The 27,983-nt window shown below is 41.2% G+C and overlaps 1 protein-coding gene across 11 annotated transcripts in view; it reads left to right on the forward strand.

Moving 5' to 3' along the window:
- The window catches only part of EVA1A (eva-1 homolog A, regulator of programmed cell death), a 64,719-nt gene that overhangs the window by 32,986 nt on the left and 3,750 nt on the right, over nucleotides 1–27,983 (forward strand). For 9 of the 11 annotated variants that reach the window (XM_081068270.1, XM_081068276.1, XM_081068271.1 and 6 more), the window contains 2 exons: nucleotides 10,566–10,688; nucleotides 17,178–17,350. In XM_081068270.1, coding sequence (XP_080924396.1) covers nucleotides 17,305–17,350 — 46 coding nt within the window. In that variant the 5' untranslated portion in view covers nucleotides 10,566–10,688; nucleotides 17,178–17,304. Of the gene's footprint in view, nucleotides 1–8,156; nucleotides 8,489–10,565; nucleotides 10,689–17,177; nucleotides 17,351–27,983 lie in introns of those variants that run through there. The other 2 variants (XM_081068277.1, XM_081068268.1) reach the window with 2 other exon arrangements.

The raw sequence follows: 27,983 nt of genomic DNA on the forward strand, positions 1-27,983 counted from the left end.
TGGCTAGGGCTGAGGGAGCAATTCTGGAAGACTTCAGAAAGGAAGGGATGTTTAAGAAGAACCTTGAAGAATAGAAGTTTTCTATATAGAGAGGGAGTGGTGGTGGTCTAGGTGAAGGGAACCAGATGTGTTTGGAGGACTCTCATTCAGTGAGAATGGTGCTTAGGCTGCACATTGGGGGAATAGTGAAAGATGAGCCAGGAAAGATAGATAGTCAGGGGCCAAAGGACACAGCTTGGACTTTATCTGAGAGACAAGCACTGGGGGAGTGATGAGCTACCAAAGGGAGCTTTCTAGAACAAGTTACCAAGGGTCCAGCAAGCTTTTTCTGTAAAGAACCAGATGGTCAATGTTTTACTTTTTGCAGGCTATGTCGTGACTACTCAGTTCTGCCACTGTAGCATGAAAGCAGCTGTGGACAGCGTGTAAATGAATGAGTGTGGCTCTTTTCCAATAAAGCTTTATATACAAAAAACAGGCAATGGGCTAGATTTACTTACTTGTGACCTGTAGTTTACCAAGCCCTGCTCAAGAATGATATTTCTGGTGGCTCTGTGGAGGTTGGATTGGAGGATAGGAAGAGAATGGAGGTAGAGAGCCCAGTTGGGAGCTGCTGCTTTAATTCAGGGGAACTAAGGGAGGGACCATGGGGAGAAATTGTCTGTGACATGCTCCAACGTAAAATTGACAGGAACTACATGACCAATTTGATGGGAATATGTCTAGTTGTTTCTTGAATGCTCCATGGACTTATTCTTCTACTGAAGGAAAAAAATTGTGGCCGTTCTGAATGTTTGACTCAGAACCACGCACACATCCTGCGAGATCACCTGCTGGTCACAAGACACCGTGCTGAGTGCCTGACACAGATTATCATCGCTAAGCAGAATTCTTAAGAATTCTTATGTGTATCAAATTCTATTTCCTATTTTTCAAACTGAAGTTTAGAAATGGTAAGTTGTTTGCCCAAAGTTACACAGCTAGTAAATGGTGAAGTTGAGATTGAATTCGGGTCTGGTGTCAAAGTCTGTGCCATTCCTAAAATGTAGTCTTCTCCCCTCCTTTCCTGCACGGCTCCCTCTTCTCCTTCCTCTCTGTCCCCATTAAGACCCGTCTAGCCTTTTAAAGTTCTCAGTATGTTTCTGGCATAGCAAGGAGTGGACCTGTGTTTTAGCTGCAAAAACTTTTAGGTGTGACATTATTCTGTATTTGACAAAGGGCATGCTGCAAAACTCAGACCTGGACTTAACAGTTCTAACCTGATGATTTTGTTCATGTTACAATATGGAGAAGACAGTGGTATTAGGCTATGGATTAGGGAATCCCTGGATTTAAGTGCCTAAATCAGAACATTATCTTACTCACTGCCTAACATAGATGCCCAGGAGATGTTTTTCAAATTGAAGTAATAGTATCAGATGAGTGAAAACTTGTAGGTTTAAATCCTGGAGGTCAAGGTTAATATCTGAAAGGACAAATCTGACCAGTGTGATCAAGGTAGTCAGTTACCATTCTCCATTAGGTTGTCTGTAACCCCACTGATCATTAATTTAGTGCCTGTTTAGGTTCAAATAGAGACAGCCTCTGTGCTGAATATTTTAAACAGGACTTTAGAGACATTGAAATATCCAAGAACATCTGAATTATATCATGGATAAAGCATTCCTTTTAGTGAGCCCTATTGGCCAAGATAGGGTCACATGGTAAATGGAATGGCAAAGAGACCTCCACGAATGATGTGAATCGATTGTATGACCCACGCCTTGGGCCAAGGAGGATGGACATACAACAAAAGTGGGGCTCTTGCAGCACGGAGGAGGGAATGCCTGTTGAGGAGCTAGATACCAGTGTCCAACACAGTTGTTGATCTGTTTTGAGTACCAGCCTGTATTAGTTTCCTATGGCTGCCATAATAAAGTATTACAAACTGGGTGGCTATGAACAACGGAAATGTATTGTCTCACAGTTCTGGAGGCCAGCTAAGGTATCAGCAGGGCCACACTCCCTCTGAAGGCCCTAGGAGAGAATCTGTCCCATGTTTGTCTTCTAGCTTGTGGTGGCCTTAGGCATTTTGTCTTTCCCCTGCATCTCTTCGTCCTGTGTGTGTGTCTGTGTCCAAATTTCCCCTTTTAATAAAGAGAGCAGTCATTTTGGAAGAGGACCCATTCTAATGACCTCGTCTTAACTTGGTTACATCTGCAAAGACCCTATTTCCAAATAAGGTCACACATTCTGAGGTACTGGGGTTAGGACTTCAGTATATCTTTTTTGAGGGTCATAATTCAACCCATAACACAGCCCTTTCCCAAGAAGAATTCAGACTGCTTTCTCACACTGAGGTGTCTAAGTGGGACTCAATCCAGAGCCTACTCCGAGGCCTCTTCATCTGTGGTCATTTTTCTGTCCAGTTCCTCCATGTGCTGCTTGGGACATGGTGATTCTGTGTCTATTCACTCATAGCTTACTATATTCCACATGGTTTCCTGTCCTAACTGCTCAGCCTTTGCACATACCAGTGTTCTCTAGGCCATACTCACTGCTCCTGTGCCCCCAGCCTCTCCTTTCCCTACTTTGCACTTCGCTCATTCATTTATTAGTTCATATACGAGTCACAATCAGTGTTGAGCTCCTGTTGCATTCAGGCAATATGCTCAACTCCGAGGACATAAAGATGAAAAAAGTAAAAAAGACAGTTGCTGCTCTCCGGGAGTTCTGGTGGGAGGCCACACAAGCAAATAGTGAAACAAATGCCAAGGGGAGTGCGCGTGCAGGTTCTCACTGCGCTGTCCCCAGCCAGTGCCTCCCTTGGCTCCCTAGGGCTGACAGGGGCCTCCAAGCTCCCTAACTCCCTAGCAGAGCACACCAAGCCCCTTCGGCAGCTTCATCTCTTGCCATTCCTTCCACTTTGTGTTACACCCATTGTTCGTCTGCTTGCTCTTTCCCAACTATGCAATTTTCTGTCTCAAATCTTGTCTTTCTACATGAATGCTTTCTCTGTTAGAATGTGTTCCCCTTCCACCATCCTCAGTTATTATCCACTTGATTAAGTCCTGTTTCTTCTTTGAGACTCATCTCTGGAGCTGCTTCTACTAGGAAGCTGACTGTGCCTGCACCCTCCAATCTTCTCTAGCTCCCTGTGCTCCCGTTTGGGAATGATACTCCCGCCTCCCCAACACACACACAAAGAGACACTGACTGAGGCTTGTTTATCTTCATAATGCCAGTACCTAGTATGCCTGTATTAATAGGTGCTTAATCAATATGCGAGTGAGTGAATGAACGAATGGATGATTCCTAGTCTGTGCCTTGTTCTTTGTTTCTGCTCCCTAGGTTGCAGTTTTCCCTTGGCCTCCTTCCCTCAAAATCACATGTCTGGTCACCACTTTTTCTCCAACACAACTCCAGAGACCTCACTGCTCCTGATATTCTTTTGTTATGCTGACACCTCAACTATGCTGTCCTTAATGGTCAGTGGCCATGTGTGGTTACCCACTGACTGTCATCTCTTTGGTCTGCCCTGCTTCACACAAAGAAAGGCCTGCTTACTTGCCTGTAGGAAGATGGTTCTCATAGGAAAAGCACAACTTCCTCTATGGTCTTCCCTGTGTCTCTATTTCCAGTTTCCTCCCTCCCAATTCTAGGAGCAAGGACGCACTATTTCTGCTTTATTGATTAATTCAACAAGCATTTGTTTGAACCCCAGGTTTATACCTGGGGCTATGAGTGAAGCACACTAACTCATATCTAGTTTCTTCCTTTGTAACCAAAATGATCTGTGGGTTTTTTTTAAAGCCTTTCCTGCTTAATATATTGGGTTTCTCCTATGTATTGAACAGCACAGTGATTTTCAATTTTTTTTTTAGCATTAAAACTCCACATGAAACCGTGCATGGCATATCAATGAGTAAAACAGAAGAAACAAATATATGGTATATAGTATCATTTTATTTGATAATTCTAGTTTATAACATACAGTTAATTAATGAAAACACTGAGACTGTTATGACGAATATGAAAATTTGAAATGGAGGGTTTGGGATGAGAATTACAGCCTCCTACCTAGCATCCTCACTCTTAATGCATCCGTGTATTTTATATTGGCTGGAGAGCCTTGAGGAAATTGTGACAGCTAGACATTGGAAGTGACAGCACTTTTAAACAGGATACTTGCAGGTTCACGTTACTCTGACTAAAAGATCCAGAAACTTGAAAGAGGAATATAGGAAAATTTGGTTTTAATGTTGACTCACTAACACTATGTAACTACTGTTTGCATTCCTTAATTACAAAGGATCTAATTGAAAGGAATAGACGAACAGGTTCTTCAACCAAGTTATATCTTTGTTTGACAGCAAATACTTCCCAAAATAGATTGTGCCTTTAGGAGATGTTAATGATGTTAGTGAAATTATTTTCAAAAACTTCAGTGTCTGTTTCTCTCTAGCAATCACGTAACCTTTAACACAGCAAAAAACCCTTTTTAATTTAGCAGGTTAAGTCAAAACATCAGTTGTCATTTTCATCATTAACACTTTATCAGCTATAGGAGGAATTGTAAGAGTGTGGCCCTGCATTTCTGAGTTGCTCTTGTTTGGATTTTTAAAAGCCTGCCAAACACTCTAAGAATAAAACAAGTATGAAAGCTACCAGTAATACTTTCCACAGTGCCATGTGTAATATGGCCACTTTTTACCGTACAGTTTATTATTATATCTTTGTACGAGCATGGAGATCCCTGAGCCTTGCCTGGCATTTAGTTGAGCTAGGGTTGTGCTGGCTACTTGCTTGTACAATTTCACAGCATGAAAAGACTTGCATGGATCTGAATTGTTAAAAGACATTTTTGGAACTACAGCTTTCCTAATTATTGACATATCTATGTGTGTTCAAACATATTCACTGTGTTGGCAATAGGACCTTTATTCTGAAGTGGGTATGAGTATATTAACCTGTAGCTAGCTCATGGGGTCTATGAGTGTTCAAATTTGGCATATCACTTAAGTGTGTCTGTTTACAGTTTGAAAAGTATTTTTGAAAATGTAGTTTAAATCAAACATTTGTAGAACCCTTGAAACAAATAGGTTGGACTTCATTGTATTGGAGTAAGGTATAAGGCAATTGCAGTTTCAGGAAAGCTGTAGAGCTGGCTTGGGAGGGCCTCCCTGTTAGAATCAGAAGAATGCCTGTCCAGCTAGGGACATTTCACGTCCCCGGTGCTCAGTAGTTTGTCTGCATTGAATTGAATTGAATTGAATTGAAGGGGCACAGAGCAGGTCCTGTGTAGCTGTGGAACTAGGTCCCCCTGGGGAGGAGACATCAGGAAGTGGAAGCTGCCTGCCTCCCCAAGGATCCACATAGTTCCCACCAAGGAAGTCTGGTACCCCCACTAGCTAAAATTTCCCTTTTCTCAGGGACTGCCCTGAGCCTCCAGACTCCCCATAGTCAGGGGTTTTGATCTACACTCTGACTTTGTCAGGGTTCTTGTGCTTATGCTCTGCTTTTAATAATTGTAATAGACTTAGAAGTCAGCATGAGACTCGTAGGCCAAAATAGAAAAGCATCAGGGACCAGGAATCTCCTTGTTCCCATTTGCTTACTCCTCAGTTGGGCATTATTTCTGTGAGTCCACATTTGCGGATGCCTCAGATACGCTGGACTTGGGAGGCCCCACTGGTGGTGGACCGAAGCATTTGCTTGAATGTTGGTTAGGGATAAAATGGCAAGTGGATCGCCTTTATAATGGTCCTGATTAAGGATCCACTAATCTGCCAGCATGTCCTGCCCTACTTGCAGTTCTAGAGAGAAAGCCACACAGGATTTGGTCAAAATTATTCAAGCCCATGTTGATGTAGCTGACCAGCAGGGTGGAAATTCTTTTCATGCCAGTGTGGTACGAAGGTTGTGATTCTGTCTGACCACTTCCTGCAGTCTCCATGACAATTTCTTCCTTATCTGGCTAACACTGGTTTTCTCCAGGGACAAGCCAGAATACCTTTATATTTGGTATTCTTGGTAAGGGTTACCTCATCTATTTTCATACTTCAGCTGATGGCTCTGAAATGTCTTTAATTATCAGTCCAGGATCTCAAATTACTTCAATCTCCCTTTCCAAAGTTATTCTCCCAAACTTCTTTACGTTTCTTACAAGCTGGTCAAACTCAGTGTTCTTGGGTCTGCCTGCACTTCCTCCATGAAGGAGAATCTGATGTAAGGCCCCTATTCTCAAAGAGCTCATAGCCCAGTACAAATATATATATAAAAAGCACATACTTTTACTGTCTGCAAAAGATTGGCACACGGGATTATGAGAGTCCAAAAGAGGGAACAATTATCTATGCAGGGGGAGAATGTTCTTGTAGGGGGGGATGTGACATGGATCTTGAAGATGGGTAGGATCCAGGAATACAATCATATAGAGAAATGCATTCAGAAGAGCAAAACCCAGAGGTAGAATCAAGTAGGAAGTGTATGGAGAAGAGGGCTATTCCATTTGCCTAGACATTAGGCTGTGTTGGAAGGATTGGGAAGAACCCATGAAGAGCTAACATTTACAGGCTCATATTTTAATTTTACTCTGTAGGTGACAATTTTAGAACAGAGGAGTGGCATTATTAGAACACAGTTTCCCAAAGTTCCATTTGCTACCAGTATATGATATTGTGGTACGGGGAGAAGAAAAAGGAGAAACTCCTGAGTTGGGTGAGTGGTAGTGGGATAAAGAGTTAGAATGGACATGAGAATAGAATTTTCAGGGCAAGAGAGAGGAAGGGTTCGTGGTGACCCCCAACTTTGAACCAGAGTAATTAGGAGGCTCAGAAATTTAAAGGAAGCAGATTGGTGAGGGAATGAGTTTAGGACACTTTGGGCTGGAGACATCTCTGGGACATCCAGGTGGGGAATTGCATCTGCCCTCATCCAACCTCAGTGTTCCAGACTCTCCTTTCAGGTCAGGATGGTCTGGCTCTCTGCCCTACTCATCCCAGCTAGGACCAGCCCTGCCTTATTGCCCACGCTTATCTGACTTGAAGCAGTAAATCCTTGAGACCTGACCCTCTGGGCAAAGATATCAGGGATCAGTCCTGATGGGCCAACCTAAGGCTGGTCATGAGAACATTGTTGCCCATCTCCAACCATATGCTCTGCCTCACAGGATCAGCTTTTGCTTGTCTCCTTTTCAAATTCCTGTCCCATTTCTGATGTCCTCACTTGTAGAGGCCTTTCTGAGAGAGAAACCCTTGTCCCCAGGCTGGTGGCAGGACCCTGCTATCTATGGACAGAACCCAAAGTCTGAAAGCTAGTCTTTACAGATAACTTCCTGTGTTTCCTGTCTGTTCCACCAACCTAGGAGACACTTTGTGGCTTCTGATCATTGACCATTTTTAAGACCCATAGGGTTGGCTCAACTTTTGCCTGCAAGGCCTAGTCTCCAGTGCCTGTATCATCCTCAAGGATGATCCTGCCCTTCTTCTTACATTCAGGTGCTACTTCAACACCAACACCTCATCAGGAACTCCCTGGAAACGTGAAACAGCACACGCTGCACCTTGCACTCACCTATGACCTCTGAGGAAAGCATCTTGCATCCTGCCTCCCTGGTGTTCAACACTCCTTTGGATTCTCACCCCTTTTCATTTCTACCCTGGCTGTTCTTCCACAACTGGACACCTGACCTTCACACTACACTGGAGATCTTTGGACTGGTGGTGCTGACGTTTCCTGTCTTGATTGTTTTTGCCACTGGTTGCACCTTGGTTCTGATGGTGCCATCATCCAGTTCCGTGGGAACTTCCTTTGTGTTCATGATTTGGGGGCTGTGGAAATAAACTGAAACTAGGGAGAGAGCTGGTAACATCCAGAGCCTCTGGGATTTAGTAAAACATCTTCAATCACTTTCTTCTCATTCTGAATGCTTCACGTAATTAAAACCATTCCTGGCCAACACTAAATAAATTTTGCACATGCTGGTTGGATTGCTGTGTAGTCTTACCCCCGTGTGGCTTTCTCAGAGATTAATATTTCACTAAAACTATTCCTCTGGGTAGGCTGAAGCCAGCAGCTGTGGAAACTCAACATTTGCTTTATACAGTGAAATGTTAGGACAGGACTGCTTTTCGCATTTCTCAGATATGCTGCTCATTTGGAAAAAAATAAGCATTCTTGGCAGAGTCCATGTGGCATGAGCCAAATAGCCCAGCTTGTGTTTCTATATATTCAGATAAAAAATAGTAAGAAACGGTGGTTCAAAACGACCATCATATAACTTTGGCACATAAAAGTTAGAATTACCATTTATGTGCTGGGCATCTTCCAGGTTCTGCAGCCTGACAGACACCCTGTGAGTGTGCCAGCCCTCGGTCCGTTTGCCTCTGATTCCTGCTCTGCCCTGGATAGCAGGCGCTGCTCTGGAAGGAAGCTCTGACTTCCTGCTAGGTGTGGCCAATGGAATCACCAGCGGGAAGTTGCGGGGAAAGCAAAGGAGGAAGCCAGAGTATGTCTTCCCTCTTTCTCTTCATTAAGCATCTTCTCCAGTAGTGGCTGCATCTCCATGGTTCCAGCTCCCACTGTTTGAGTCCTCCATAGTTTCAGATTCTTTCTGGTGACCCTGGCTCCTGGGTAACACTGCCTCCTTCCTTTGTCCTGATGATCCTGGCTCTCTGCTAACTTCATCCATTCAAACTCTTGGCTTTGCCATCTATTGCAGGAGTCTGCAAATCTCAGCTTCTCTATCACCTTCAACTTCTATTTCTACCTTATTACTGCAACCAGTTCCCTGCATTGAATTCCTTCTGTTGCAAATACTGGAAGCAGCTTCTGTTTCTCTTTGTAGATGCTGGTTGATGGACTGAGGTTGGCATCATAAGCCTCGTATTAATGATGAGGAGACAGAGGGTCAGAGAGTTGATGAACTTGTCTAGTTTTAAGATAGGAAATAGTGGAGCTCGGATTTAAGCTTCTGCCTGCTCAATCCTGAAGCTAGTGCCCTTTACCCTATATCGGCCTGTGTTCTGTTTACTGGTGCCACACAAACCAAGTCTAACTTCTCCTGTATAATCTTCACGTTCTGGACAAAGAAAACTCTCATAATCTCCTCCAAGATTTCCCCAGGTGAAACATTCTCTTCCCTTTAACTTCCTCTAGAAGGATAGAAGGTTCTGGTTGGAGAGTGGGATTTCTGAGTGTGAGTCATTCATCGAACCGTCACTCAGTGTCAGCTCTGTGCACTTACTGTGGAAAACTCTGGGAAAAAAGAAAAGAATGAAGACATAGTCTCTGTTCTTAAGGAGTTCACAGCCCAGATTTCAGAGTCAGTACTTTGCAGGTGACGACAAGGTCAAGGATATGTCTCTGGAAATGATTTGCTGCAGTGGGTGGGAGGGGAAGGTGGAAAGAGCAAAGGAAGTCCATCAACTGGCAGGCCAGCATGTTGGATGTGTCATTCACAGGTGTTTGTCACTCCTGCAGAGAAAAGTGGGTTTTTCTTTGCTCAGTCATTTCTCTTGGGCCATGTGTATCCTCTTTCTATCCTGTCATGTGGGAGCTATTTTCCGTTGAAGCCTTTGCACCTCAGACTGTGTGACCACGCTGGGATCAGTCATCAGGGTGGTTTTCATTAGTGTAGAGCGAGGGTGAGTGCATCTCAAAGAGCTACTTCCATGCTTTTGTACATGAGTCTCTAAAGAACTACTGGTCCTGTACTTCAAGTTTCCTTTTCTTTCTTGCCTTTAATGTTTTTTACCAGTAAAATGGAGATAGGAAGGTGCCACAAATCCTTTGTGAGGCAGAGGCAGCGGGGATCAGTATCTATAAAGATTTAAATAAAGCAGCAGCAGTCGGATGCTGAAGGAGTCAGCAGGAAGCAGGGATGACAAATGGAGGAGTGTGTCCATGTGGAGCAGGGGGATTGCTCAGGGCTCCGTGAGCTCCGTGACTGATTTCATTCTTTCTACACACTTCTAAATGAAGCTGACAACATAAAGGAGCTGTGTGGGATCCTGTCGTCTCAGAGGCCCCACTGGCTTCCCTAGCTGGGTGAACAGAGGCCTTGAAACGTCTCGATGAAAGGGACAGGCTATGGGACTCCACATATCAGCGTTTCCAGGTTTTTGGTGCCCACACACACTTCATGAGACTTCATTTCATGGCCCATCTGGGCATTGATATCTGGGAACCGAATCCCCTCCCTTCCTGTTCCAGAAAGGCTGGCATGAAAACTTCATTGATGAGGGGCCATGTGGACACATCCCATTCTAGCTGTTTTGTGGGTTTTGGCTGACAGGAGGGAAGAGGAAGCATGTGTCTTTGATCTTTTACCCCTTACTTCCCTTTCTGCTATGACCTGGGAAGATCGGTTTCTCTGGCTGTCTGGTTCAAGTTCCAGATTAAACTCTGGCAGTGGGCTGTACCCTCTCAGGGGATAGTATTCCTGCTCTTCAGGGGTCCAGACAAACATCACCAAGACTGATGTGCTCAGCCATTCATGATGACACCAGGTCTAATGCATGATGTGGTCTCCTGGGCATGTGATGCCCTCTAATGGTTTTTGTGCCACATCTCTTTTCTTTCAGAGCCTAAGAAGCCAAGTACGGCCAACCAGGATTCAAAACCTGCACTGCCTGATACCAACATCACCCGGGATGAACTGTTCTTACCAGAGACTCCACTGTTCCTGACAGCACACCTCTCCCCAGGTAGCTAAGGAGATAATGAGATTTTTTTTTTTTTTTTTTACCACTTTCTGCATACTTTGTAATAAGTTAGTCTCCTGCATGGGTGCTATTGCAATATAAGATGAAAAGTATCATCACCAGGCACATTTCCTTTTATACATTCAGTGCTTACACTTGGTATAAATGGGTTCCAGAGAAGATGAATTGCAGCAGTGGAAATGAGGTTACCTCAAAAATGAAAGCCAGTGAAAAACAGCATACAATGCATGCAATTAGCCATTCAGTCTAAGAGGTAGTGCTCAAAAGACAGGTTGTCCTCTTCATCCAGAGACTAGCAGGTGTTCAGGAAGACACAATTCTGCGATGTTAGTCATGGAAAGAAGCTATCCGTTTTCAGTCGTGTTGCAGTTTGTCAGTAATTAGGCAAAGGAGCTTTGGGTCACGGATGAAAGAAAGCTGTTGGAGAGTAAGATTTATAAGTATTGGTAGGGTGTATCCAAAAAGAGTGTGCTGCCATGCTGGTTCACTGGCCCACGAGTGTTCTCTATACATGATTTTTCCCTAGAATAGTGTGGGGTTAGTCCCATGGGTTATCACTGGAAGAAAGCCCTGGCTTTGAGAATGTACAGCTCCTTAGTCCTAATTTTGTCCCCATCAATATAATTCCCAGGGTCAACTTGTTTAGAAGAGGACCTGATCTAGATCTTGTGCTGGTGGCTCTCTAGTTATGAATTAACGAGCTGGTATTGGTTGATGTGTTCTCTTGAGGGCTTGGTCAATGTGGCTGTTCTCCCAGAGCTCTTCTGGTCACTGGGAGCATTGAGTTGCTGGCCTAGGCCTTGGACTTGTGTCCTGATCAAGGCGGCTGGGGGTTTATTATATTGGTGATGTGCACGAGGCTCATAAACACTGAGAACACTTAGACTGGTCAGTGAAGTAATGATGTTTGTTCTAAAACAGGGTTTCTCAACCTCAATACATTAGTATTTTGGACCAGCTAGTTCTTTGTTGTAGGGCGCTATTGTGCATTGTAGGATGTTTAAAAGTATCCTTGCCTCCTACCCACTAGACACCATATTAATCCACACTGCAATTGTGACAGCCAAATATATCTGCAGACATTGTCAGATGTGCCCTGGGGGACAAACTACCCAAAGTGGAGAATCACTGGTATAGAAGCTAGCCAGTGATAAGGAGTTTCCTTGAAGAACAGAACACAAAATTGCATTTGGGGGAGCATGAGTATTTCATGCCCCTTACCTTATATTGGTAGGTGTATTAGTCAAGGTTCTCCAGGGAAACAGACCAATGGACTATTGGGGTGCCAAAAAATGTATACGCATGACTTGTATTCATCGTTTGTTATCAGTGTATATAATTACAATTTTAATAGTTTCTTTCATATATTTATATTTATATTTATATACATACATACAGAAGTTGCCAAAAAAATAAATACACATTTTAAGATAACATCTTAAATAACATTATAAGGAAGTTGCTCGTGTGAAAATGGAGACTGCGAAGTCCCAGGATCTGCCATCTGCAGCTGGAGACTCAGAAAAGCTGGTGATGTAGTTCAGTCTGAGTCCAAAGGCCTGAGAACCAGGGCAGCTGATGGTACAAAGCCCAATCTGAAGGCTGGAGAAGATGAGATAAGATGGGATGTCTCAGATCACACAGTGAGGCAGAAAAAAAGGGGCAAATTCCTTCTCCCTCCACCTTTTGTTCCATTCACGCCCTCAGCAGGTTGGAGGGTGCCCAGCCACATTGGGGAGGGTAATCTGTTTTTGTGAGTCCATCGATTCAAATCCCAGTCTCATCTGGAAATACCCTGACAGACACACCCCGAAATAATGTTTAATCTGTACACCCTGTGGCCAGTCAAGTTAACTCATGAGTGGCAGAAATGTTTTCATTAGAGGGCAAACTGCCAGTGAAAAGTGTCCACAGCTACCTGGAGCGGTTCCATCACTATTAAGGGAGGGCTTGGGACAAGAGTTTGGCTCTGGGGCTCATCACTTCTCTAACTTCTGCAGATCTTGTCTCACTGGCATTTATCCTGAACACAGTCTATTTTGCCAAGTCCTGACATTGGTCCCGGTGTCCTCACTAAGGTGCTCTGTAACCACTTGGAGAGCTGACTGTGTGGCAGAGCCAGTGAGGACTCGCTTTCCTACCCGGGATCAGGTTTACAAAGGAGACACTAAGTGAAACCCGTCCTGGGCCTGTGCTGTTACCGTATCTTAATGCTTAGACTGAAGGGGATCACAGAGCTCAGGTAGAGAACTTTGCAAACGCTCCTAGGTGTTTTGTAGAATGAGATTTTTATTCCGAAGGTCTGGGTGGCACCTAGGATGATGCAGATCTAACAAACTCCCAGGGGATGTCAGTGCTGCTGGTTTTTGAACCATGCTTTGAGTAATAAGAACTAGGCCAGAGGTCGGCACACCGTGGTCCATGGGCCAAACTGGGTCCACCACCTATTTTCAAATATAAAAGTTTTATTGGAACACAGTCACACTTGTTGGTTTACATATTGTCTGTGGTGGCTTTTGGACCACAATGGCAAAGTTGAGTATATATGGCCCTCCAATCTTGAAATATTTACTTTCTGGCCTCTATAAAAAAGATGTCCTGACCCCTGCTCTAGGCTGACTTGTGCCACAAGGGCCATGGAGGGTCTTCTTGGTTGCTCTTTAGGATGGACTATCCAGAGGTTGTCTTTCCTCACTCTTGGCTTGCCTTCTTTGTCACTGTTCCTCTCACCTCTGGCTCTTGCAGCCCTCTCCATTAGCACTTGGGGCATGAGGCGACTTGCAGGAAACTTCCATGCCGCAGTACAGCTTCCGTCTTGCATGTGGTCCTTTCTTAGTCCTGAGAAAGTACTCTGCTTGGTACCCCGCTCAGAGCCAGTCAGCCCTGGTCTCCTTTTCATCTTCAAGGTGGCTCACCCTCAGACCTGTTCAGAAATATGCTCTGAGACTTCCGCATGCAAAGCTCATGCCTAATTGTTCTTTTTTGTGTTTCATCTAGTCAGTCAGCCAGGATTTACTGAGAATCACCTTTCATCAGGCACCTCGTTAGGTGCTTGGGTAACAAGGATTTATAAGATGCCTCTTCAGTCTAAGAGACAAGCATGTAAATTGATAATTTCAATTATAATACATAGGTGCAATATTAAAAGAATATCTGGATATTTTGATGGCCAAAGAAAAGAGTCTGGAGGATTTGGAGCTTTACTGCACTAGACGTTTTGTTTTTGTTTTTGTTTTTATTAAATCACAGGTTTTTATTAAATTTTACACAAACACATTTTTGCATCTATTGATGTGATATATTTTTCTGTTAATCTGTAAATGTGATAGATTACAATTAGTTTCTAATTTCTTTCATAAGTGTACTAACATCTTTTACTTAGAATTTATTATTATTATTATTAGTTTAAAAAATTGTGATACAATATATATCACAAAATTTATTAATACCATTTTAACCATTTTTAATTGTACAGTTCAGTAGCATTAAGTACATTTACATTGTTGTGCAACCATCACCACCATCATCTCCAGAATAATTTTCATCTTGCAAAACTGTACTCTGTATCCATTAAACAATAACTTCCCATTCCCCCCTTCCCTCAACCACTGACAACTACCATTCTACTTTCTGTCTCTATGAATTTGATTATTCTAGATACTTCATGCAAGTAGAATCATATAGTATTTGTTCTTTTGTGACTGGCTTCATTTAGCGTAATGTCCTCAAGTTTCATCCATGTTGTAGCATGTGTCAGAATTTCCTTTTCTTTTAAGGATGAGAGTAATAATCCATTAATTTATCTACCACATTTTGTTTATTCATTCATCTGTGGATGGACACTTTGATTGATTCTACTTTTACGCTACTGGGAATAATGCTTCATAATAATTGATGTACAAATAACTGTTCAACTTCCTCTTTTTGATTCTTTTGGGTATATACCCTGAAGTGGAATTGCTATATCTTATAGTAATTCCATTTTTAATTTTTGAGAAATTGCCATACTGTTTTCCATAGCGATTCCACAATTTTACCTTTCGACCAACAGTACAAGGAGTCCAGTATTTTCACATCCTCTTCGACGGTTGTTATTTTCTGTTTTTGTTTGTTTGTTTTGGGGGTTGCTTTTTTATTTTTTTATTTTTTATAGTAGCCATCCTACTGGGTGTGAGGTGTTATCTCATTGTGGTTTTGATTTAGATTTCACTAGTGATTAGTGATGTTGAACATCTTTTCATGTGCTACTGACCATTGGGATATCTTCTTTGGAGAAATGTCTATTCAAGTTCTTTGCCCCTGTTTTAATCAGGTTGTTTCTGTTGTTGTTGAGTTGAAGGATCTTTATATAGTTTGTATATTAACTCCTTATCAGGTATATGATTTGCAAATATTTTCTGTCATTCTGTGGATTGCCTTTTCACTCTGTTCATTGTGTCCTTTGACGCACAGGAGTTTTAAGTTTTGAAGTTGTATAATTTATCAATTTTTCCTTTTATTGCTGTGCTTTTGGTGTCATGTCTAAGAAATCATTGCCAAATCCAGTGTCATTAAGATTTTCTCCTATGTTTTCTTCTAAGAGTTTTATAGTTGTAGTTCTTACATTTAGGTCTTTGATCCATTTCTAGTTATTTTTTTAGTATGGTATGAGGTAATGGTCTGACTTTATATTTTACATGTAGATATACCAGTTTTCTCAGCACCATTTGTTGAAAAGACTGTTTTTTCTTCATAAAATTGTCTTGATACTCTTGTTGAAAATCATTGACCACATATGTAAGCATTAATTTCTGGGCTCTCTGTTCCATTGGTCTATATGTCTGTCTATGCCAGTACTATACTATTTTGATAACTGTAGCTTTGTAATACATTTTGAAATCAGGAAGTGTGAGGCTTCTAACTTAGTTCTTTTTCAATATTGTTTTGGCTATTTGGGATTCCTTGAAATGTCATATGAACTTTAGTGTGGATTTTTCTATTTCTGCAAAAGAAGTCATTGGGATTTGGGGACTGCCATAGGACTTTTGAATTTTCTCTAAAGGAAACACTTGCCAGACAGATAAGGGGAGGGAGGTATTTTAGGCAAAGGAAGAACAAAACCAAATGCGTGGAAAGATAAAACAGCTTGGTATATTTGGGGAATTAAAAATAATCTGATATTGTTGGAGCATTAAGCATGCATGTATCTCTGTGTATGTGTGTGGGTGTAGACTTGGGTAGGAGATGAATTAGGAGCTAAGGTAAAAGTCAGATATTGTGGAAGTAGATGTGTGTTGTACCATGTTTCCCCGAAAATAAGACCGAGTCTTATATTAAGGTTTGCTGTAAAATATGCATTAGGACTTATGTTCAGGGGATGTCATCCTGAAAAATCATGCTAGGGCTTATTTCCTGGTTAGGTCTTATTTTTGGGGAAACACGGTATTAAGAACTTTAATGGAGATTAGTTTAATGATTGGGCCATGAAGTGAGGTGATCAGATTTGTGCTTTATAAGGATGACCTTGCTGATGAGAGTGGGTGCTAGATTGAGCAAGAAGTGGATGCTGGCAGAAGGACCACATAGGAGACTGTTCTAAAATTCCCAGAAATGAAATGATGAAATTTGCTCTGTGGTAGAATGAGTGGGGATAGTTAGGAAATGGGTGTGAACTGAATAAGTGTCATCAAGATCTTTGCCACTTGTCTTCCCTTCCATTCTCAGGCTCTCTCTTCAAGGGCTTCTCTGAGTGAACTGAGTAATGATAATGCTGCAGCTAGGGAGAGAATGTGCTCCCCCAGCCAGAGGCTGAGCCCCTGAATACTGAGATCCTAAGTCTGTGGTCTGAACCCCGGTGGTGTGCTTCTGCCGGTGGGCAGTCTATGGCAGTGCAGGTGTGTTTGGTTGGCCCATTGCAGTCACAGGTGAAGTTGTGGAGCTGGGGGCAAGGAGCAGGCCTGACCTCCCAAGTTCCTGTGGGCATTTTAGAATGGGAGCCACTTCAGCAGGGCTGGAGTAGGCAGCTCAACCCCATTGCCAAGGATACACGTTTGGTGACCCATGGGATGAGACAAGCTGATCAAAGTACACAGGTGCCGTCAGGGCAGGGGAGCAGAGCCAGGCGAGGAGCAGGCTGGGCTTGGGGTGGCATTGCAGTGATTCACATGGCGATAGGCTGTGCTTCAGGGGCAAACAGAGGGAGAATGCAATAAAAAGTACCAGGAAAGGTGACGGAGAAGTGCCAAATGGGAAGGTGGGAGGATAGGGGGAAGAGAGAGGAGAAAGGCCAGGAAAAACAGAGATGTGAAGAGGTGCCATTTCCTTGAAAGCCAAGAAGCTGGGTGGAGCAAAGAGGACAGACTCTAGATCCCTGCTTGGGAAGGCTGGCTGGCACTTAAAAAATTGGCTCTTTGTTTTGAGCCCAGGCTACCTGGCACACAGCTGCAGGAAAGCAGAATGTGTTCTCATCACTCACTTTGTGTTCCCAAACAGAAGAGAAGAGAGGGAGGGGCCACACTGATCCAGCTCAAGCATCTCCAGGAGGCTCTCCGGATGCCACGTGGAGACTGCCCTGCTGCCACAGCACAGAGTCAGAGCCGGTGATTGGGAGCCTGCGGAAATGGCTTTACTCAGCAACATCCTAGCGGCCTATTCCTTTGTCTCAGGTAGTAGTCCGGTCTGGGCTGGGCCAGGGCTGAGGCCTGGGGCTGGGGCTAGGGGCACACTCAGGAGAGAAATGCTTGCCTCCTAGCAGAGGGGGCTCTGATATGCTGAGTTTTGAGATGAAGGTCATCTGGTCTGAGAGTTAAGCGTGGCATTCTCTAATTTGGCAAATGGGGTTGGGCATCCTAAGAGCTTTATCTTGCTGAAAATGTTTGGTTTCCTTTTGGGCTGAAGTGAGTGAATAAAGTGGCCTGGGGCTGTTGTCTGCTTCTGTCATTAGGTATTTAACTCTGTTGTGAAAGGCCTGGACGGAATATTCTCAGCCTGGCTACATATATGCAGAGGATCTCAACCCCGTCTAGGTCCTGTGTGTGTGGCAGGGAGGGGCACGCCTGTGTTTGGGGGGCTGTGTGAGGTGTTTGATAACCTTCTGGGAGACATGGAGAGAGAGGCTAGGTGGGTCTGGGATAGTCTGATATTTGCCCCATCCTTGATTGAAAGTTATACTCTTTTAGGAAGATAGCTGACTTTCTCCTTAAGATTATTTCTTGAGAAGAGATGTTCTTCATATAATACATGACAACACATGTTTTAAAATACATGAAAATATACCTCAATTAAGCTGAAATTTAAAAAAAAAGCAAAACATGCAAATGCTCACCTGCTTGAATGACCAGACTGGTTTCCTTCTACTGGAGTGAGTTTTTAATTTTGTAGTATATGTGCTGTCGAAGCGAGCACGAGTTTTTAATTTTTTGATAGTTTGTTTTTACTGTGCTTGTTTCACCTGATGTCTCTCTGGATGTTGTATGAAAAGGAAGGGATTGAAGTTCTGATTAGATTTCCTCTGGGCAAAGACTAGGTTTTACTTTCTAGTTCTCTAGGCAGGGTTCATATGTGGTGACGTAGGAGTTCAGATGCAAAACCTGACATTTCTATTTACAATGGAAAATCTGAGCCAGGGCTGAAGATAAGGGACGCTCATGGCTTCTCTTTGTGAGAGTATCTTGTATGACGCGCAACCTGATTTTAGAAAGGAAGACTTCTCAGGGCATACCTGGCTGGCTCCTTTGTGTCTGGCAAGATGCAACATGTAGTCTGCATGTGTCTGAAATTCAGGGTTCTTCTTTCTCAGGTCCTTAGTCAGCTCTTCACCTTCCTAAGGAAGCTTAGTGCCTGGGGGCGCCTTCCCCAGGTACCCATCCATCAGAGGAATCCCAGCTTTGCTCTTTTTTCGAAGCTATTCTTGGGAGAAAGGCCACTGGAACTGGAAAAGAGATGTTTGAAACTCTGGTATCATATTCACAAGCAATTAAATGATGATTCCCTCAGCTGTACAGGGAAGACACCCCCAAAATGAAGTAGGGGTGCCAGAGGGTCTGGAATTTCCAAAGCTTCAAAGGACACTTGCAAGTCATTTGTTGCAAGAAAATATCTTATGTGAGAGCAAACAGGGTACTGGACTTTGGAACTCTACTCAGCACAGGAGGTACCTGGCAGTTTTCCATTTTGGCCAGCATGACTCTGAGTTGTGACCACTGAGCTTGGTAACTCATTGAATGGTCTGGTGTTTACTGTGTATCTTGTGATCTTGTTAAAGCTGAAGGGGTGCATGGCTCTGTTTCTCTCCCCCCTCCAACCTTTCCCCTGCCCATCCCATATTCTAGGATTAAATATTTCTTGGGATGTAGGAAGACAATGCTTTCCTTAAGTATGGGCTAAGATAAAAAGAGAATGCAAGGAAATGGAAAGTAGAGTGGCTAAAATAAAATGCATTCGATCCAATCAATAGACTTGATGGTTGAAAATTGATTCTGAGTGCAATGGGGAACACTGCCTGACTCTCAAGGGAATGAATAAAGAAATGGCAAAATATGAATGTGACTATAACAAATAAAAGTAATCATTGTTCTAAAACAAGAAAACAGAATAAATGGATCAGAAGCAATAACAAAAAGTATGATAGAAGAAAATTGTAGAAAATTTCCTACTCTTATAGCTCTGTCATGTGCTCATTAGTCTGTGTCTGTACTTCAACTACATGGAGCCCTTGACCCCTCCTATTTTCTTCCAGCACAGCAGTTATCTCTCATCTTATCCCATGCAGCCCATCATTTCAGCAACACACTTGCTAATACACATGTGCGTAATTCTCTTATTCCTTTTCCAGCTTCTGATTAAACCAACAGGCAAATCCTAACTGTAAGTGAATACTACTTTCTCTCTTTGCACTCAAGTAACCAAATGCAGCCACATCTTTACAGATTAAAGTCATTAGAAATTCATGATATCCCACCTCAGCCGAGCCTTTCAAATAGTGCTTCGGTCTCTCTTATTTGCTTTTGGATCCGTCCTGTTCCCATTCTTCACAATAGCCAGTTCAAACCATGACCATACCAATAGTTTGAAATATGTTTATCAAAATGTAGCCGAAAATTAAATGGCAAATGCAAACTAAGAAAAAATGGTAGCAGTGATGAAGAAGGGTTAAAGTTTATAACGTATAAAGTGCTCTTACAAATCAATAACAGGTAAGTATACCAAAAGTAAAGTGGACAAAGGACAAGAACCAGTAGTTTGCCAAACTTAAAAATCCAGATCACTGATAAAACATAATAAACAGCTCAAATTCTAGCAATTAAACAAATGCAAAATGAAAACAACAATGAGGTTAACATTTGATCTTACCAAATTCTCAAAGGTTTGAGTGATTAAATATATAACTTCAGTTTTGGAGAAAATGTGGGGAGATGATTACTTGCATATAGTGCTGATGGGGTTGTCAATTGCTACAACCTCTCTAGAGAATGATTTAGGAACATTTGTCAAAAACTTTAAGAACATGTGTACCATGTAGCCAACAATTCTACGTCTAGGAGTTTATCCTCAGGAAATAATTAGGGACATGGGTAAAAATTTTACTGTGAGGGTAATTGATCTTATCAGAACTGTTTATAATAGTAAAAAACTCAGAAAAATGGGTGAATATTAATTGAAGTAGAAAGATGTTTATGATATGCTGTTAAGTGAAGAAAGCTCATTACCGTACAGTGTATGCAGTATAATCCCATGTATGTGTGTGTATTCACATGTATATGTAACCATATTTTACTGCAAATTATACATGGCTGCTGCGGTTGTATGAGTGTGTATCTGTGTGGTTTCAATTTTCTTGTGCTTAGCTATATTTTCACGTATTCTATACTCCGTTGATATTACTTTTATAATAAGTAATGTTATTTTATTGGAATTTAAATGTTTGAAATCTATGATACATGTATTTGAAAAATCACCACTATCCTACTCTTTTGACTTTCAGAGCCATGTGTTTAAATGTCTTCAACGTTACCACTTGGATATATCATAAGCATTTCAAATTCAACCTGGACTAGAATGGAATATTGTTCTTCTCTTTAAATATGCTCCTTCTTTTGTGTACCATCTAGGACATCACCTACACCAAAGATATAATTTTTAGCCTTTCATACGTCTTCTTCACTGTCCATATCCAATTGTTTAGGATTGATCCATATTGCTTCTCAATGTCCCTCGGATATATCCCCTGCACTTTATTTCCACCAATACTGAATTGGTTTAGGCTCCATCATGTGTGTGCCTGCCTTGCCATAATGCCATTTTCCATGGTCTACCTGTCTCCAATCTTGCTTCTTAGTCTGTGTTTTGTAGCAAAATGATGTTTCCAAAATGTAGATGTGATGATCCAGTTCTTGTTAGTTTTTAGAATCCTTTAGTGGATTCTCATTATCTCTGGGATAAAATCCAAATGCTTTAGTATGGTTTCACAATTAAGATTGTTTTCAGTTGCAACTAATAGAAAACCTCAGGTTGGTGGCCTAAGCACATAGGATCTTACCCATATAACAGGAAGTGTGGAGGTAAGTGGTTGCTTGCATTGTTCCATTGGCTCAAATACATAGAGACCAACATCTCTGTGATTCTCAATGCCTTTTTTTTATGCTTGTTATCTCATGGCTGCAACGTGGCTGCTGTTGCTCTTGCTTTCATTCAAGATCAAAAAAAGGCAATAAAAGGAAGTAGTTTCCCGCAGGTCTACTCTCATATTTCATTGGTCACAACTATGCCACATGGCAATCTCTAGCTGCAAGGGAGTCTGGAAAAATGAGAATTTTAGCTTTTTCAACTTCCAAAAAGGTGGTTTATAACCAGGGATGACTTTGCCCTACAGGGGGATTTCAGACAATATCTGGAGACATTGTTGGTTGTCACAAGTGGTGTGTGTGTGTGTGTGTGTGTGTGTATGTGGGGGGGCTGCGACTGGCATCTAGCTGGTGGAGAAACATCTTGAGATGCACAGGACAACCTCCCCACAACAAAGAATGAACTGGTTCAAGATATTAATAGTGCCAAAGTTAAAAAAAACATGCTCTAGAATAGAGGAAGCAAGAGAGAAGGGCCTCGGGAGTGATTTGAGGTACTCTATTCTGTAGTTTACTATGTGCCTTCCCAGGGCTTTTAGTGTCTGACCTTAACATCTTCATGCCCTTATTTAGTTATAGCCCTCCCTGACCAAGATTTCACTGCAGTCTCTTTAAACCACTTGCCAGGCCTTTTCTCCCTTGTTTGCTTTTGCACATCATTACTTTTTCCAAGAATTCTTTCGTCCAGTCCTCAACTAACTCCCTCCGAGTCTTCAGAACTCTCTCAGTGTCATCTTTTCCCCTCACTCCACACCTTAGCTTAGGTGCCAATCCATGTTCTCCTCACACATATTTTGTTTCCCTCTATCTCAGCACATGTATTGGAGGAGTTAGCATTTCTTTTCTTTTCTTTTTTAAATTAAAGTTTATTGGGGTGATAATTGTTAGTAAAGTTACATAGATTTCAGGTGTACAATTCTGTAATACATCATCTATATACTATCTATCTATCTATCTATCTATCTATCTATCTATCTATCTATCTATCTGTCTATCTATATATCTATGTTCACCACTCAGAGTCAGTTCTCTTTCCATCACCATATATTTGATCCCCTTTACCCTCATCTATCATCTCCCTCTCCCCTTACCCTTTGGTAACCACTAAACTATTGTCTCTCTATGAGTTTTTGTTTCTTCATTTGTTTGCCTTGTTCTTTTGCTGTTTTCAGTTTTATATACCACATATCAGTGCTATCATATGGTTTTTGTGTCTGATTTATTTCACTTAACATTATAATCTCAAGATCCATCCATGTTGTCACAAATGGTACTATTTCATCTTTTCTTATAGCCAAATAGTATTCCATTGTGTATATATACCATAACTTCTTTATCCATTCATCTATCGAAGGACACTTTGGTTGTTTCCATGTCTTGGCCACCATAAATAAAGCTGCAGTGAACATTGGAGCACATGTCTTTATTGATAAATGTTTTCAGATTTTTTGGGTAGGTACCCATGAGAGGGATTGCTGGGTCATATGGTTAATTCTATTTTTAATTTTTTGAGGAACCTCCACACTGCCTTCCATAGCGGCTGCACCAGTCTGCATTCCCACCAACAGTGTATAAGGGTTCCTTTTTCTCCACAGCCTCTCCAACACTTGTCACTATTTGTCTTGTTCATGATAGCTATTCTAACTGGGGTCAGGTGATATCTCATTGTGGTTTTTATTTGCATTTCTCTGATGATTAGTGACGTTGAGCATTTTTTCATATGTCTGCTAGCCATTTGTATGCCGTCTTTAGAGAAATGTCTCTTCAGGTGCTCTGCCCATTTTTTAATTGGATTGTTCATTTTGTTGTTGTTGAGTTGTATAGTCCTTGTGTATTTTGGCTATTAGCTCCTTATCGGAGTCTCTGTTTGCAAAACTCTTCTGCCATTTGGTTGGTTGCCTCTTTATTTTGTCGGTGGTTTCTTTTGCTGTGCAGAAGCTTTTTAGTTTGATATAGTCCCATTCATTTATTTTAGCTTTTACTTCCCTTGCTTTTGGAATCAAATTCATAAAATGCTCTTTGAACCTAAGTTCCATAAGTTTAGTGCCTAGTTTTTCTTCTATGAAGTTTATTGTTTCAGGTCTTACGTTTAAGTCTTTGATCCATTTTGAATTAATTTTGGTACGTGGTGACAGATAGCAGTCCAGTTTAATTCTTTTGCACGTGGCTTTCCAATTCTCCCAACACCATTTATTGAAGAGGCTGTCTTTTCTCCATTGTATGTTTTTCGCTTCTTTGTCAAAAATTATCTGTCCATATTTATGTGGTTTTATTCCTGGATTTTCAATTCTATTCCATTGGTCTGTGTGTCTGTTTTTCTGCCAATACCGTACTGTTTTGATTATTGTTGCCCTGTAGTACAAGCTGAAGTCAGGGAGTATGATACCTCCAGCATTGTTATTTTTTCTTAGGATTGCTTTGGCTATTTGGGGTCTTTTGTGGTTCCATACAAATCTATTGATTTTTTGTTCTATTTCTTTAAAAAATGCTATTGGGATTTTGATGGGGATTGCATTAAATCTGTATATCTCTTTGGGTAATATGGCCAGGAGTTAGCATTTCTTGTTTCAACTATTTGCAAGCAACTCCTTTGGAGCATAATATAATAATTTATCATGAGGGTCATAATTTCATTAATATTAATAATTCTATTAATAACTTCTAATGGGGTTGTTAGAAAGATTAAATGGAATGATTGGTCTTTTCAGTTTAATGTTTTGAATTGATAATACATTCTCCATGCTCACTCTTCCATTTCCTTTACGTTTTTCCTTAAAAGTCACCTTCTCTGCAAGACTTGCTCTGGTCACTCTGTCTACCTCCTCCTCCAGCATACATTAAACACTTCAAATCCTCCTACCTATTTTTCCTGTTTTCTCCCTATCACCAACTAACATGCTACCCATTTTATTTATCTTGTTTACTGTCTATCTCCCCAATTAGAATGTAAGCTTTCAGGAACACATTTTTTTTTTTCTTCATTTTGTTGACTGTTATATCCTCAGCACTTAGAACAGTGCCTGGCACCTATTAGATTCTGAACACATCAGTGCATGAACATGGCTCCATGATCAAATAATATAAAAAGACGTAGTGAGAAGTCTTACCCCAGACCTACCCCCTCCATCCAGTCCCCAGGTTTGGTCCATCGCCAGTCTTCTCTGCGTCCTTCCAGAGTTCCTTGTGCAATGTAAGAAAATATGAAGCTATAGTCTCATTCTCTCCCCTTTTAACATAGCATCGTGTGCATACTGTTTTGTACTTTGCTTTTTTCACTGAACAATATATTGTGTAGATATGTTGTATCAGTGTATAGAGAACTTTTACATGCTTTTAGATAACTACATACTGCTTCATTGTATTGATGAGCCACAATTTCACCAGTTTGCTATTGATGGCCAGTGGAAATAGTTCAGATCTTTTCAGAGTTGTTGCAATAAATAACTGTCACACACATACATGTTCATATACATTTGTAGAATAAGCTCCCAAAAGTGGAATTGCTGGATCAAAGTGTATATACAGTATTAATTAAGATACATATTACCAAATTGCAATTTAAGGAGTTTTATCAATTTACTCTTTATAAGAAGTATGAGAAAGTCCCGCAACAGTATTTTCAAACTGTTGGATTTCCGACAGTCTGATAGATGAAAAACGATATCTAAATGTCATTTAATTTTTGTTTTTCTAGGTCATAGGTCAGCAAATTTTTTCTGTAAAGGATCATATAGTAAATATTGTCAGCTCTGCAGCTGTATGGTTTCTGTTTTAACTACTCAACTCTGCAGTATAGCATGAGACAGACATAGACAAAAAATAAATGAATGTGCTTGGCTCTGTGCCAATAATAAAACTGTCGTTGGGCAGGTTTGGCTTGGAAGCTATAGTGTGCCAATCCCTACTTTAAATGAGTATCTTTTCATATGTTTAAGTGCCATCTATATTTATTGTTCTGTGTATTGCTCGTGTCTTTTGTCCTTTTTCTTTATTGATTGTTGTTCTTTTTCTTAATGCTTTTCCTAGGTGCTCTTTATGTATTAGGTTTTTTTTGTCTCTGTTACATATTTCAAGTATTTTTCCTATTTTGGCATTTGTCTTTTGACTTTGCTTACAGTAATTTTTTTCAATGCAGGAGTTTTGGGAGGTCAGTTTTTTGTTTTTTGTTTTTTTGTTATTATTATTTAACCAGTATTCTTTGCAAGTACAGTGGTGGGGATTGGGTAGTAGTAAGCCAGAAAATGAATCACTTTTCCTATGAGATTGTCATGAATGAGGTGGTCTTTCAGCAGTGAGGAAGCCTAACCCACCATAATTCAACTGATAGTTACAAATTTGGGGATTTTAGAAAGCACTGTAGTTTCTGTTTTATATTATTCCCCTTTATACTGGGAATCCCGCGAGGGTTGAGAACCTTGATGTCGCTAGCCCCAAAGGCGTTGTAAATTTTTTGTGGAATAAATAAAGTGATCACTTATTGACCTATAAAATTTTGGGGGGAAAATTAATAATTGGAATATCCCCTCCTGGAGAGGGCTTGGTGAAAGTGGTATTTTCATACACAGCTAATGGCAAGATTAATTAATGTGTCACTTTTGAAAAGTGACTTGGCAGTGTTTATCGAGAGGAATAAAAATATGTATCCTTTTGACACAGAGATTCCTTTTCTGAGAATCCATTATAAGGCAGTAAATGAAAGACATAAACAAGCAAAAAAGGAAGGGGTGTTAAGTTCAAAAATATTTATTCCATCATCATTTTTAATTAAAAAAATTGCAACAACCTAAATATGCAAAGGTAGGAAACTTTGTAACTTGTGACATATTCACCTGATAGAATACTGTGTAGCTATTGTTCGGCTGATTGAGGGGAAGACAATAGGCCAATAAAGAAAGATGTTATATATTGTATGAAATGTATACCCTTGGAGGGAAGGATGAATCTGTAGAGCACAGACAATTTTCAGGGCAGTGAAAACACTCTGTATGATAGTATAATGATGGATATGTGTCATTCTACGTTTGTCCAAACCCATGGAATGTACAACACCAGGAGTAAACCCTAGTGTAAACTATGGGCTTCCGGTGAGTGTGATGTGTCAATGTAGGTTCATCAGTTTAAACAAATGTATCCCTCTGTCAGGAGGTGTTGATAATGGGAGAGGCTATGCATGTGTAGGGGTGGGGAGTATATGGGAAATCTCTGTACGTTCCTCTTAATTTTGCTGTGAACCTGAAACTGCTCTAAAAAGTAGTCTTAAAAACAGACAAAAAAAGTATATCCAGGTAAAAATATATAAATTGTATATATATTTGAACTATAACCAAGTAAATAGAAATAAATATTTCTATGAGAGAGAAAAAGGACAGAAGAAAACTCACCTCACTACACTGCATATTCAGGTTGTGAGATTATAGTGATATGATAATTTTTTTTCCATCCCCTACTCTTTTAATGTTGTACTAATGTATATAAATTTGCATCAACCTAAATGCCCAAAGGTAGGAAACTGTTTTTGTAATTTGTGGTGCACTCATGGGATAGAATAGTTTTGTAGCCATTGTTAAGCTGATTGAGGGGAAGATGATGGACCAATAAAGAAAGATGTCATACATTTTATGACATTGTAATACGTATATACATGCATATTTATATGCACACTTGCATATATATGTATACATACATCTATATACATATTTGTCCATATATAATAAATTTATTCACTGGACTTTTAGAAATTGTGTATTCATAATTTAATTCAACAAGCATTTGTGAGATATGTGCCATGAGCAAGGAACTGTGCTAGATGCTCTGGAAATCCAGTGACTCATGGATTCTGCCCTCAAATTTCTCACTGTCATGTAGGAAAGATAATGGTTATGTAACTAATTATAATACAACTACATAAAATGCTACCTAAATCCATGGGGCTAATTAATCCCATTCTTCCTCTTTTCTAAGACTCAAGGTGCCCGAAAAGCATCAATCAGAGAAGGGGTCAGGGCTTCTACCCATCTTCCCTTGAATCCTAGGGTTGTAGGCCAGCAGGTCTGTCCCAGTACAAGTGAAGAAAAGTGAAGAGAGTAGATTAGGCTGTTGGTAGGATAATAGAAGGCCTCTTCTGGGATGCCTACTGCTGGGGCTCACAGGGCTAAGGGAAGAGAAGGGAAGATGAAAGAGGTGAAAGCAAAGGAACATACACCAGAGCCAGCCTAGTGGGACAGTGATTTTCCAATGCTCCTTATTCCTGAGGAAGAATGAGTCAGGGATGGGAGGGGAAGGAAGGAAACTTCCTCCAGCATTTCAGAGAGGGCAGAATTGTTAGTGGCAGGAGTCTTTGCTTTTCTGTGAGAAGGGGCAGAATCCCATAAAGAGACATCCTTGCAGTGCCTCCAGATTTCAGAGAAGAGATTATGCTGAATACTTCCTGATTCCACACAAGCCCCTTTAAGGCCTATTATCTTGAAGGCCTATTTTCAAAACTTCTTCCTTTCTATGGAAGGGATTGCAAGCTTTGGGACCAACAAGAAAGTCCAGGCAGGGGAAAGGTTCCACTTACATGGAGACCAGCTGACCGGGTCTGAGCTGGTATTGCTCTTGTGTCCTGCAGAATCTGCTGGGCTCATATGATTTGACCTCAGAGGGTGCAAATGAAATTAGCCCTAGGACCTCCACA

Source organism: Rhinolophus hipposideros (genome assembly GCF_964194185.1).
Source record: "Rhinolophus hipposideros genome assembly, chromosome: 12".
NCBI lineage: Eukaryota > Metazoa > Chordata > Mammalia > Chiroptera > Rhinolophidae > Rhinolophus > Rhinolophus hipposideros.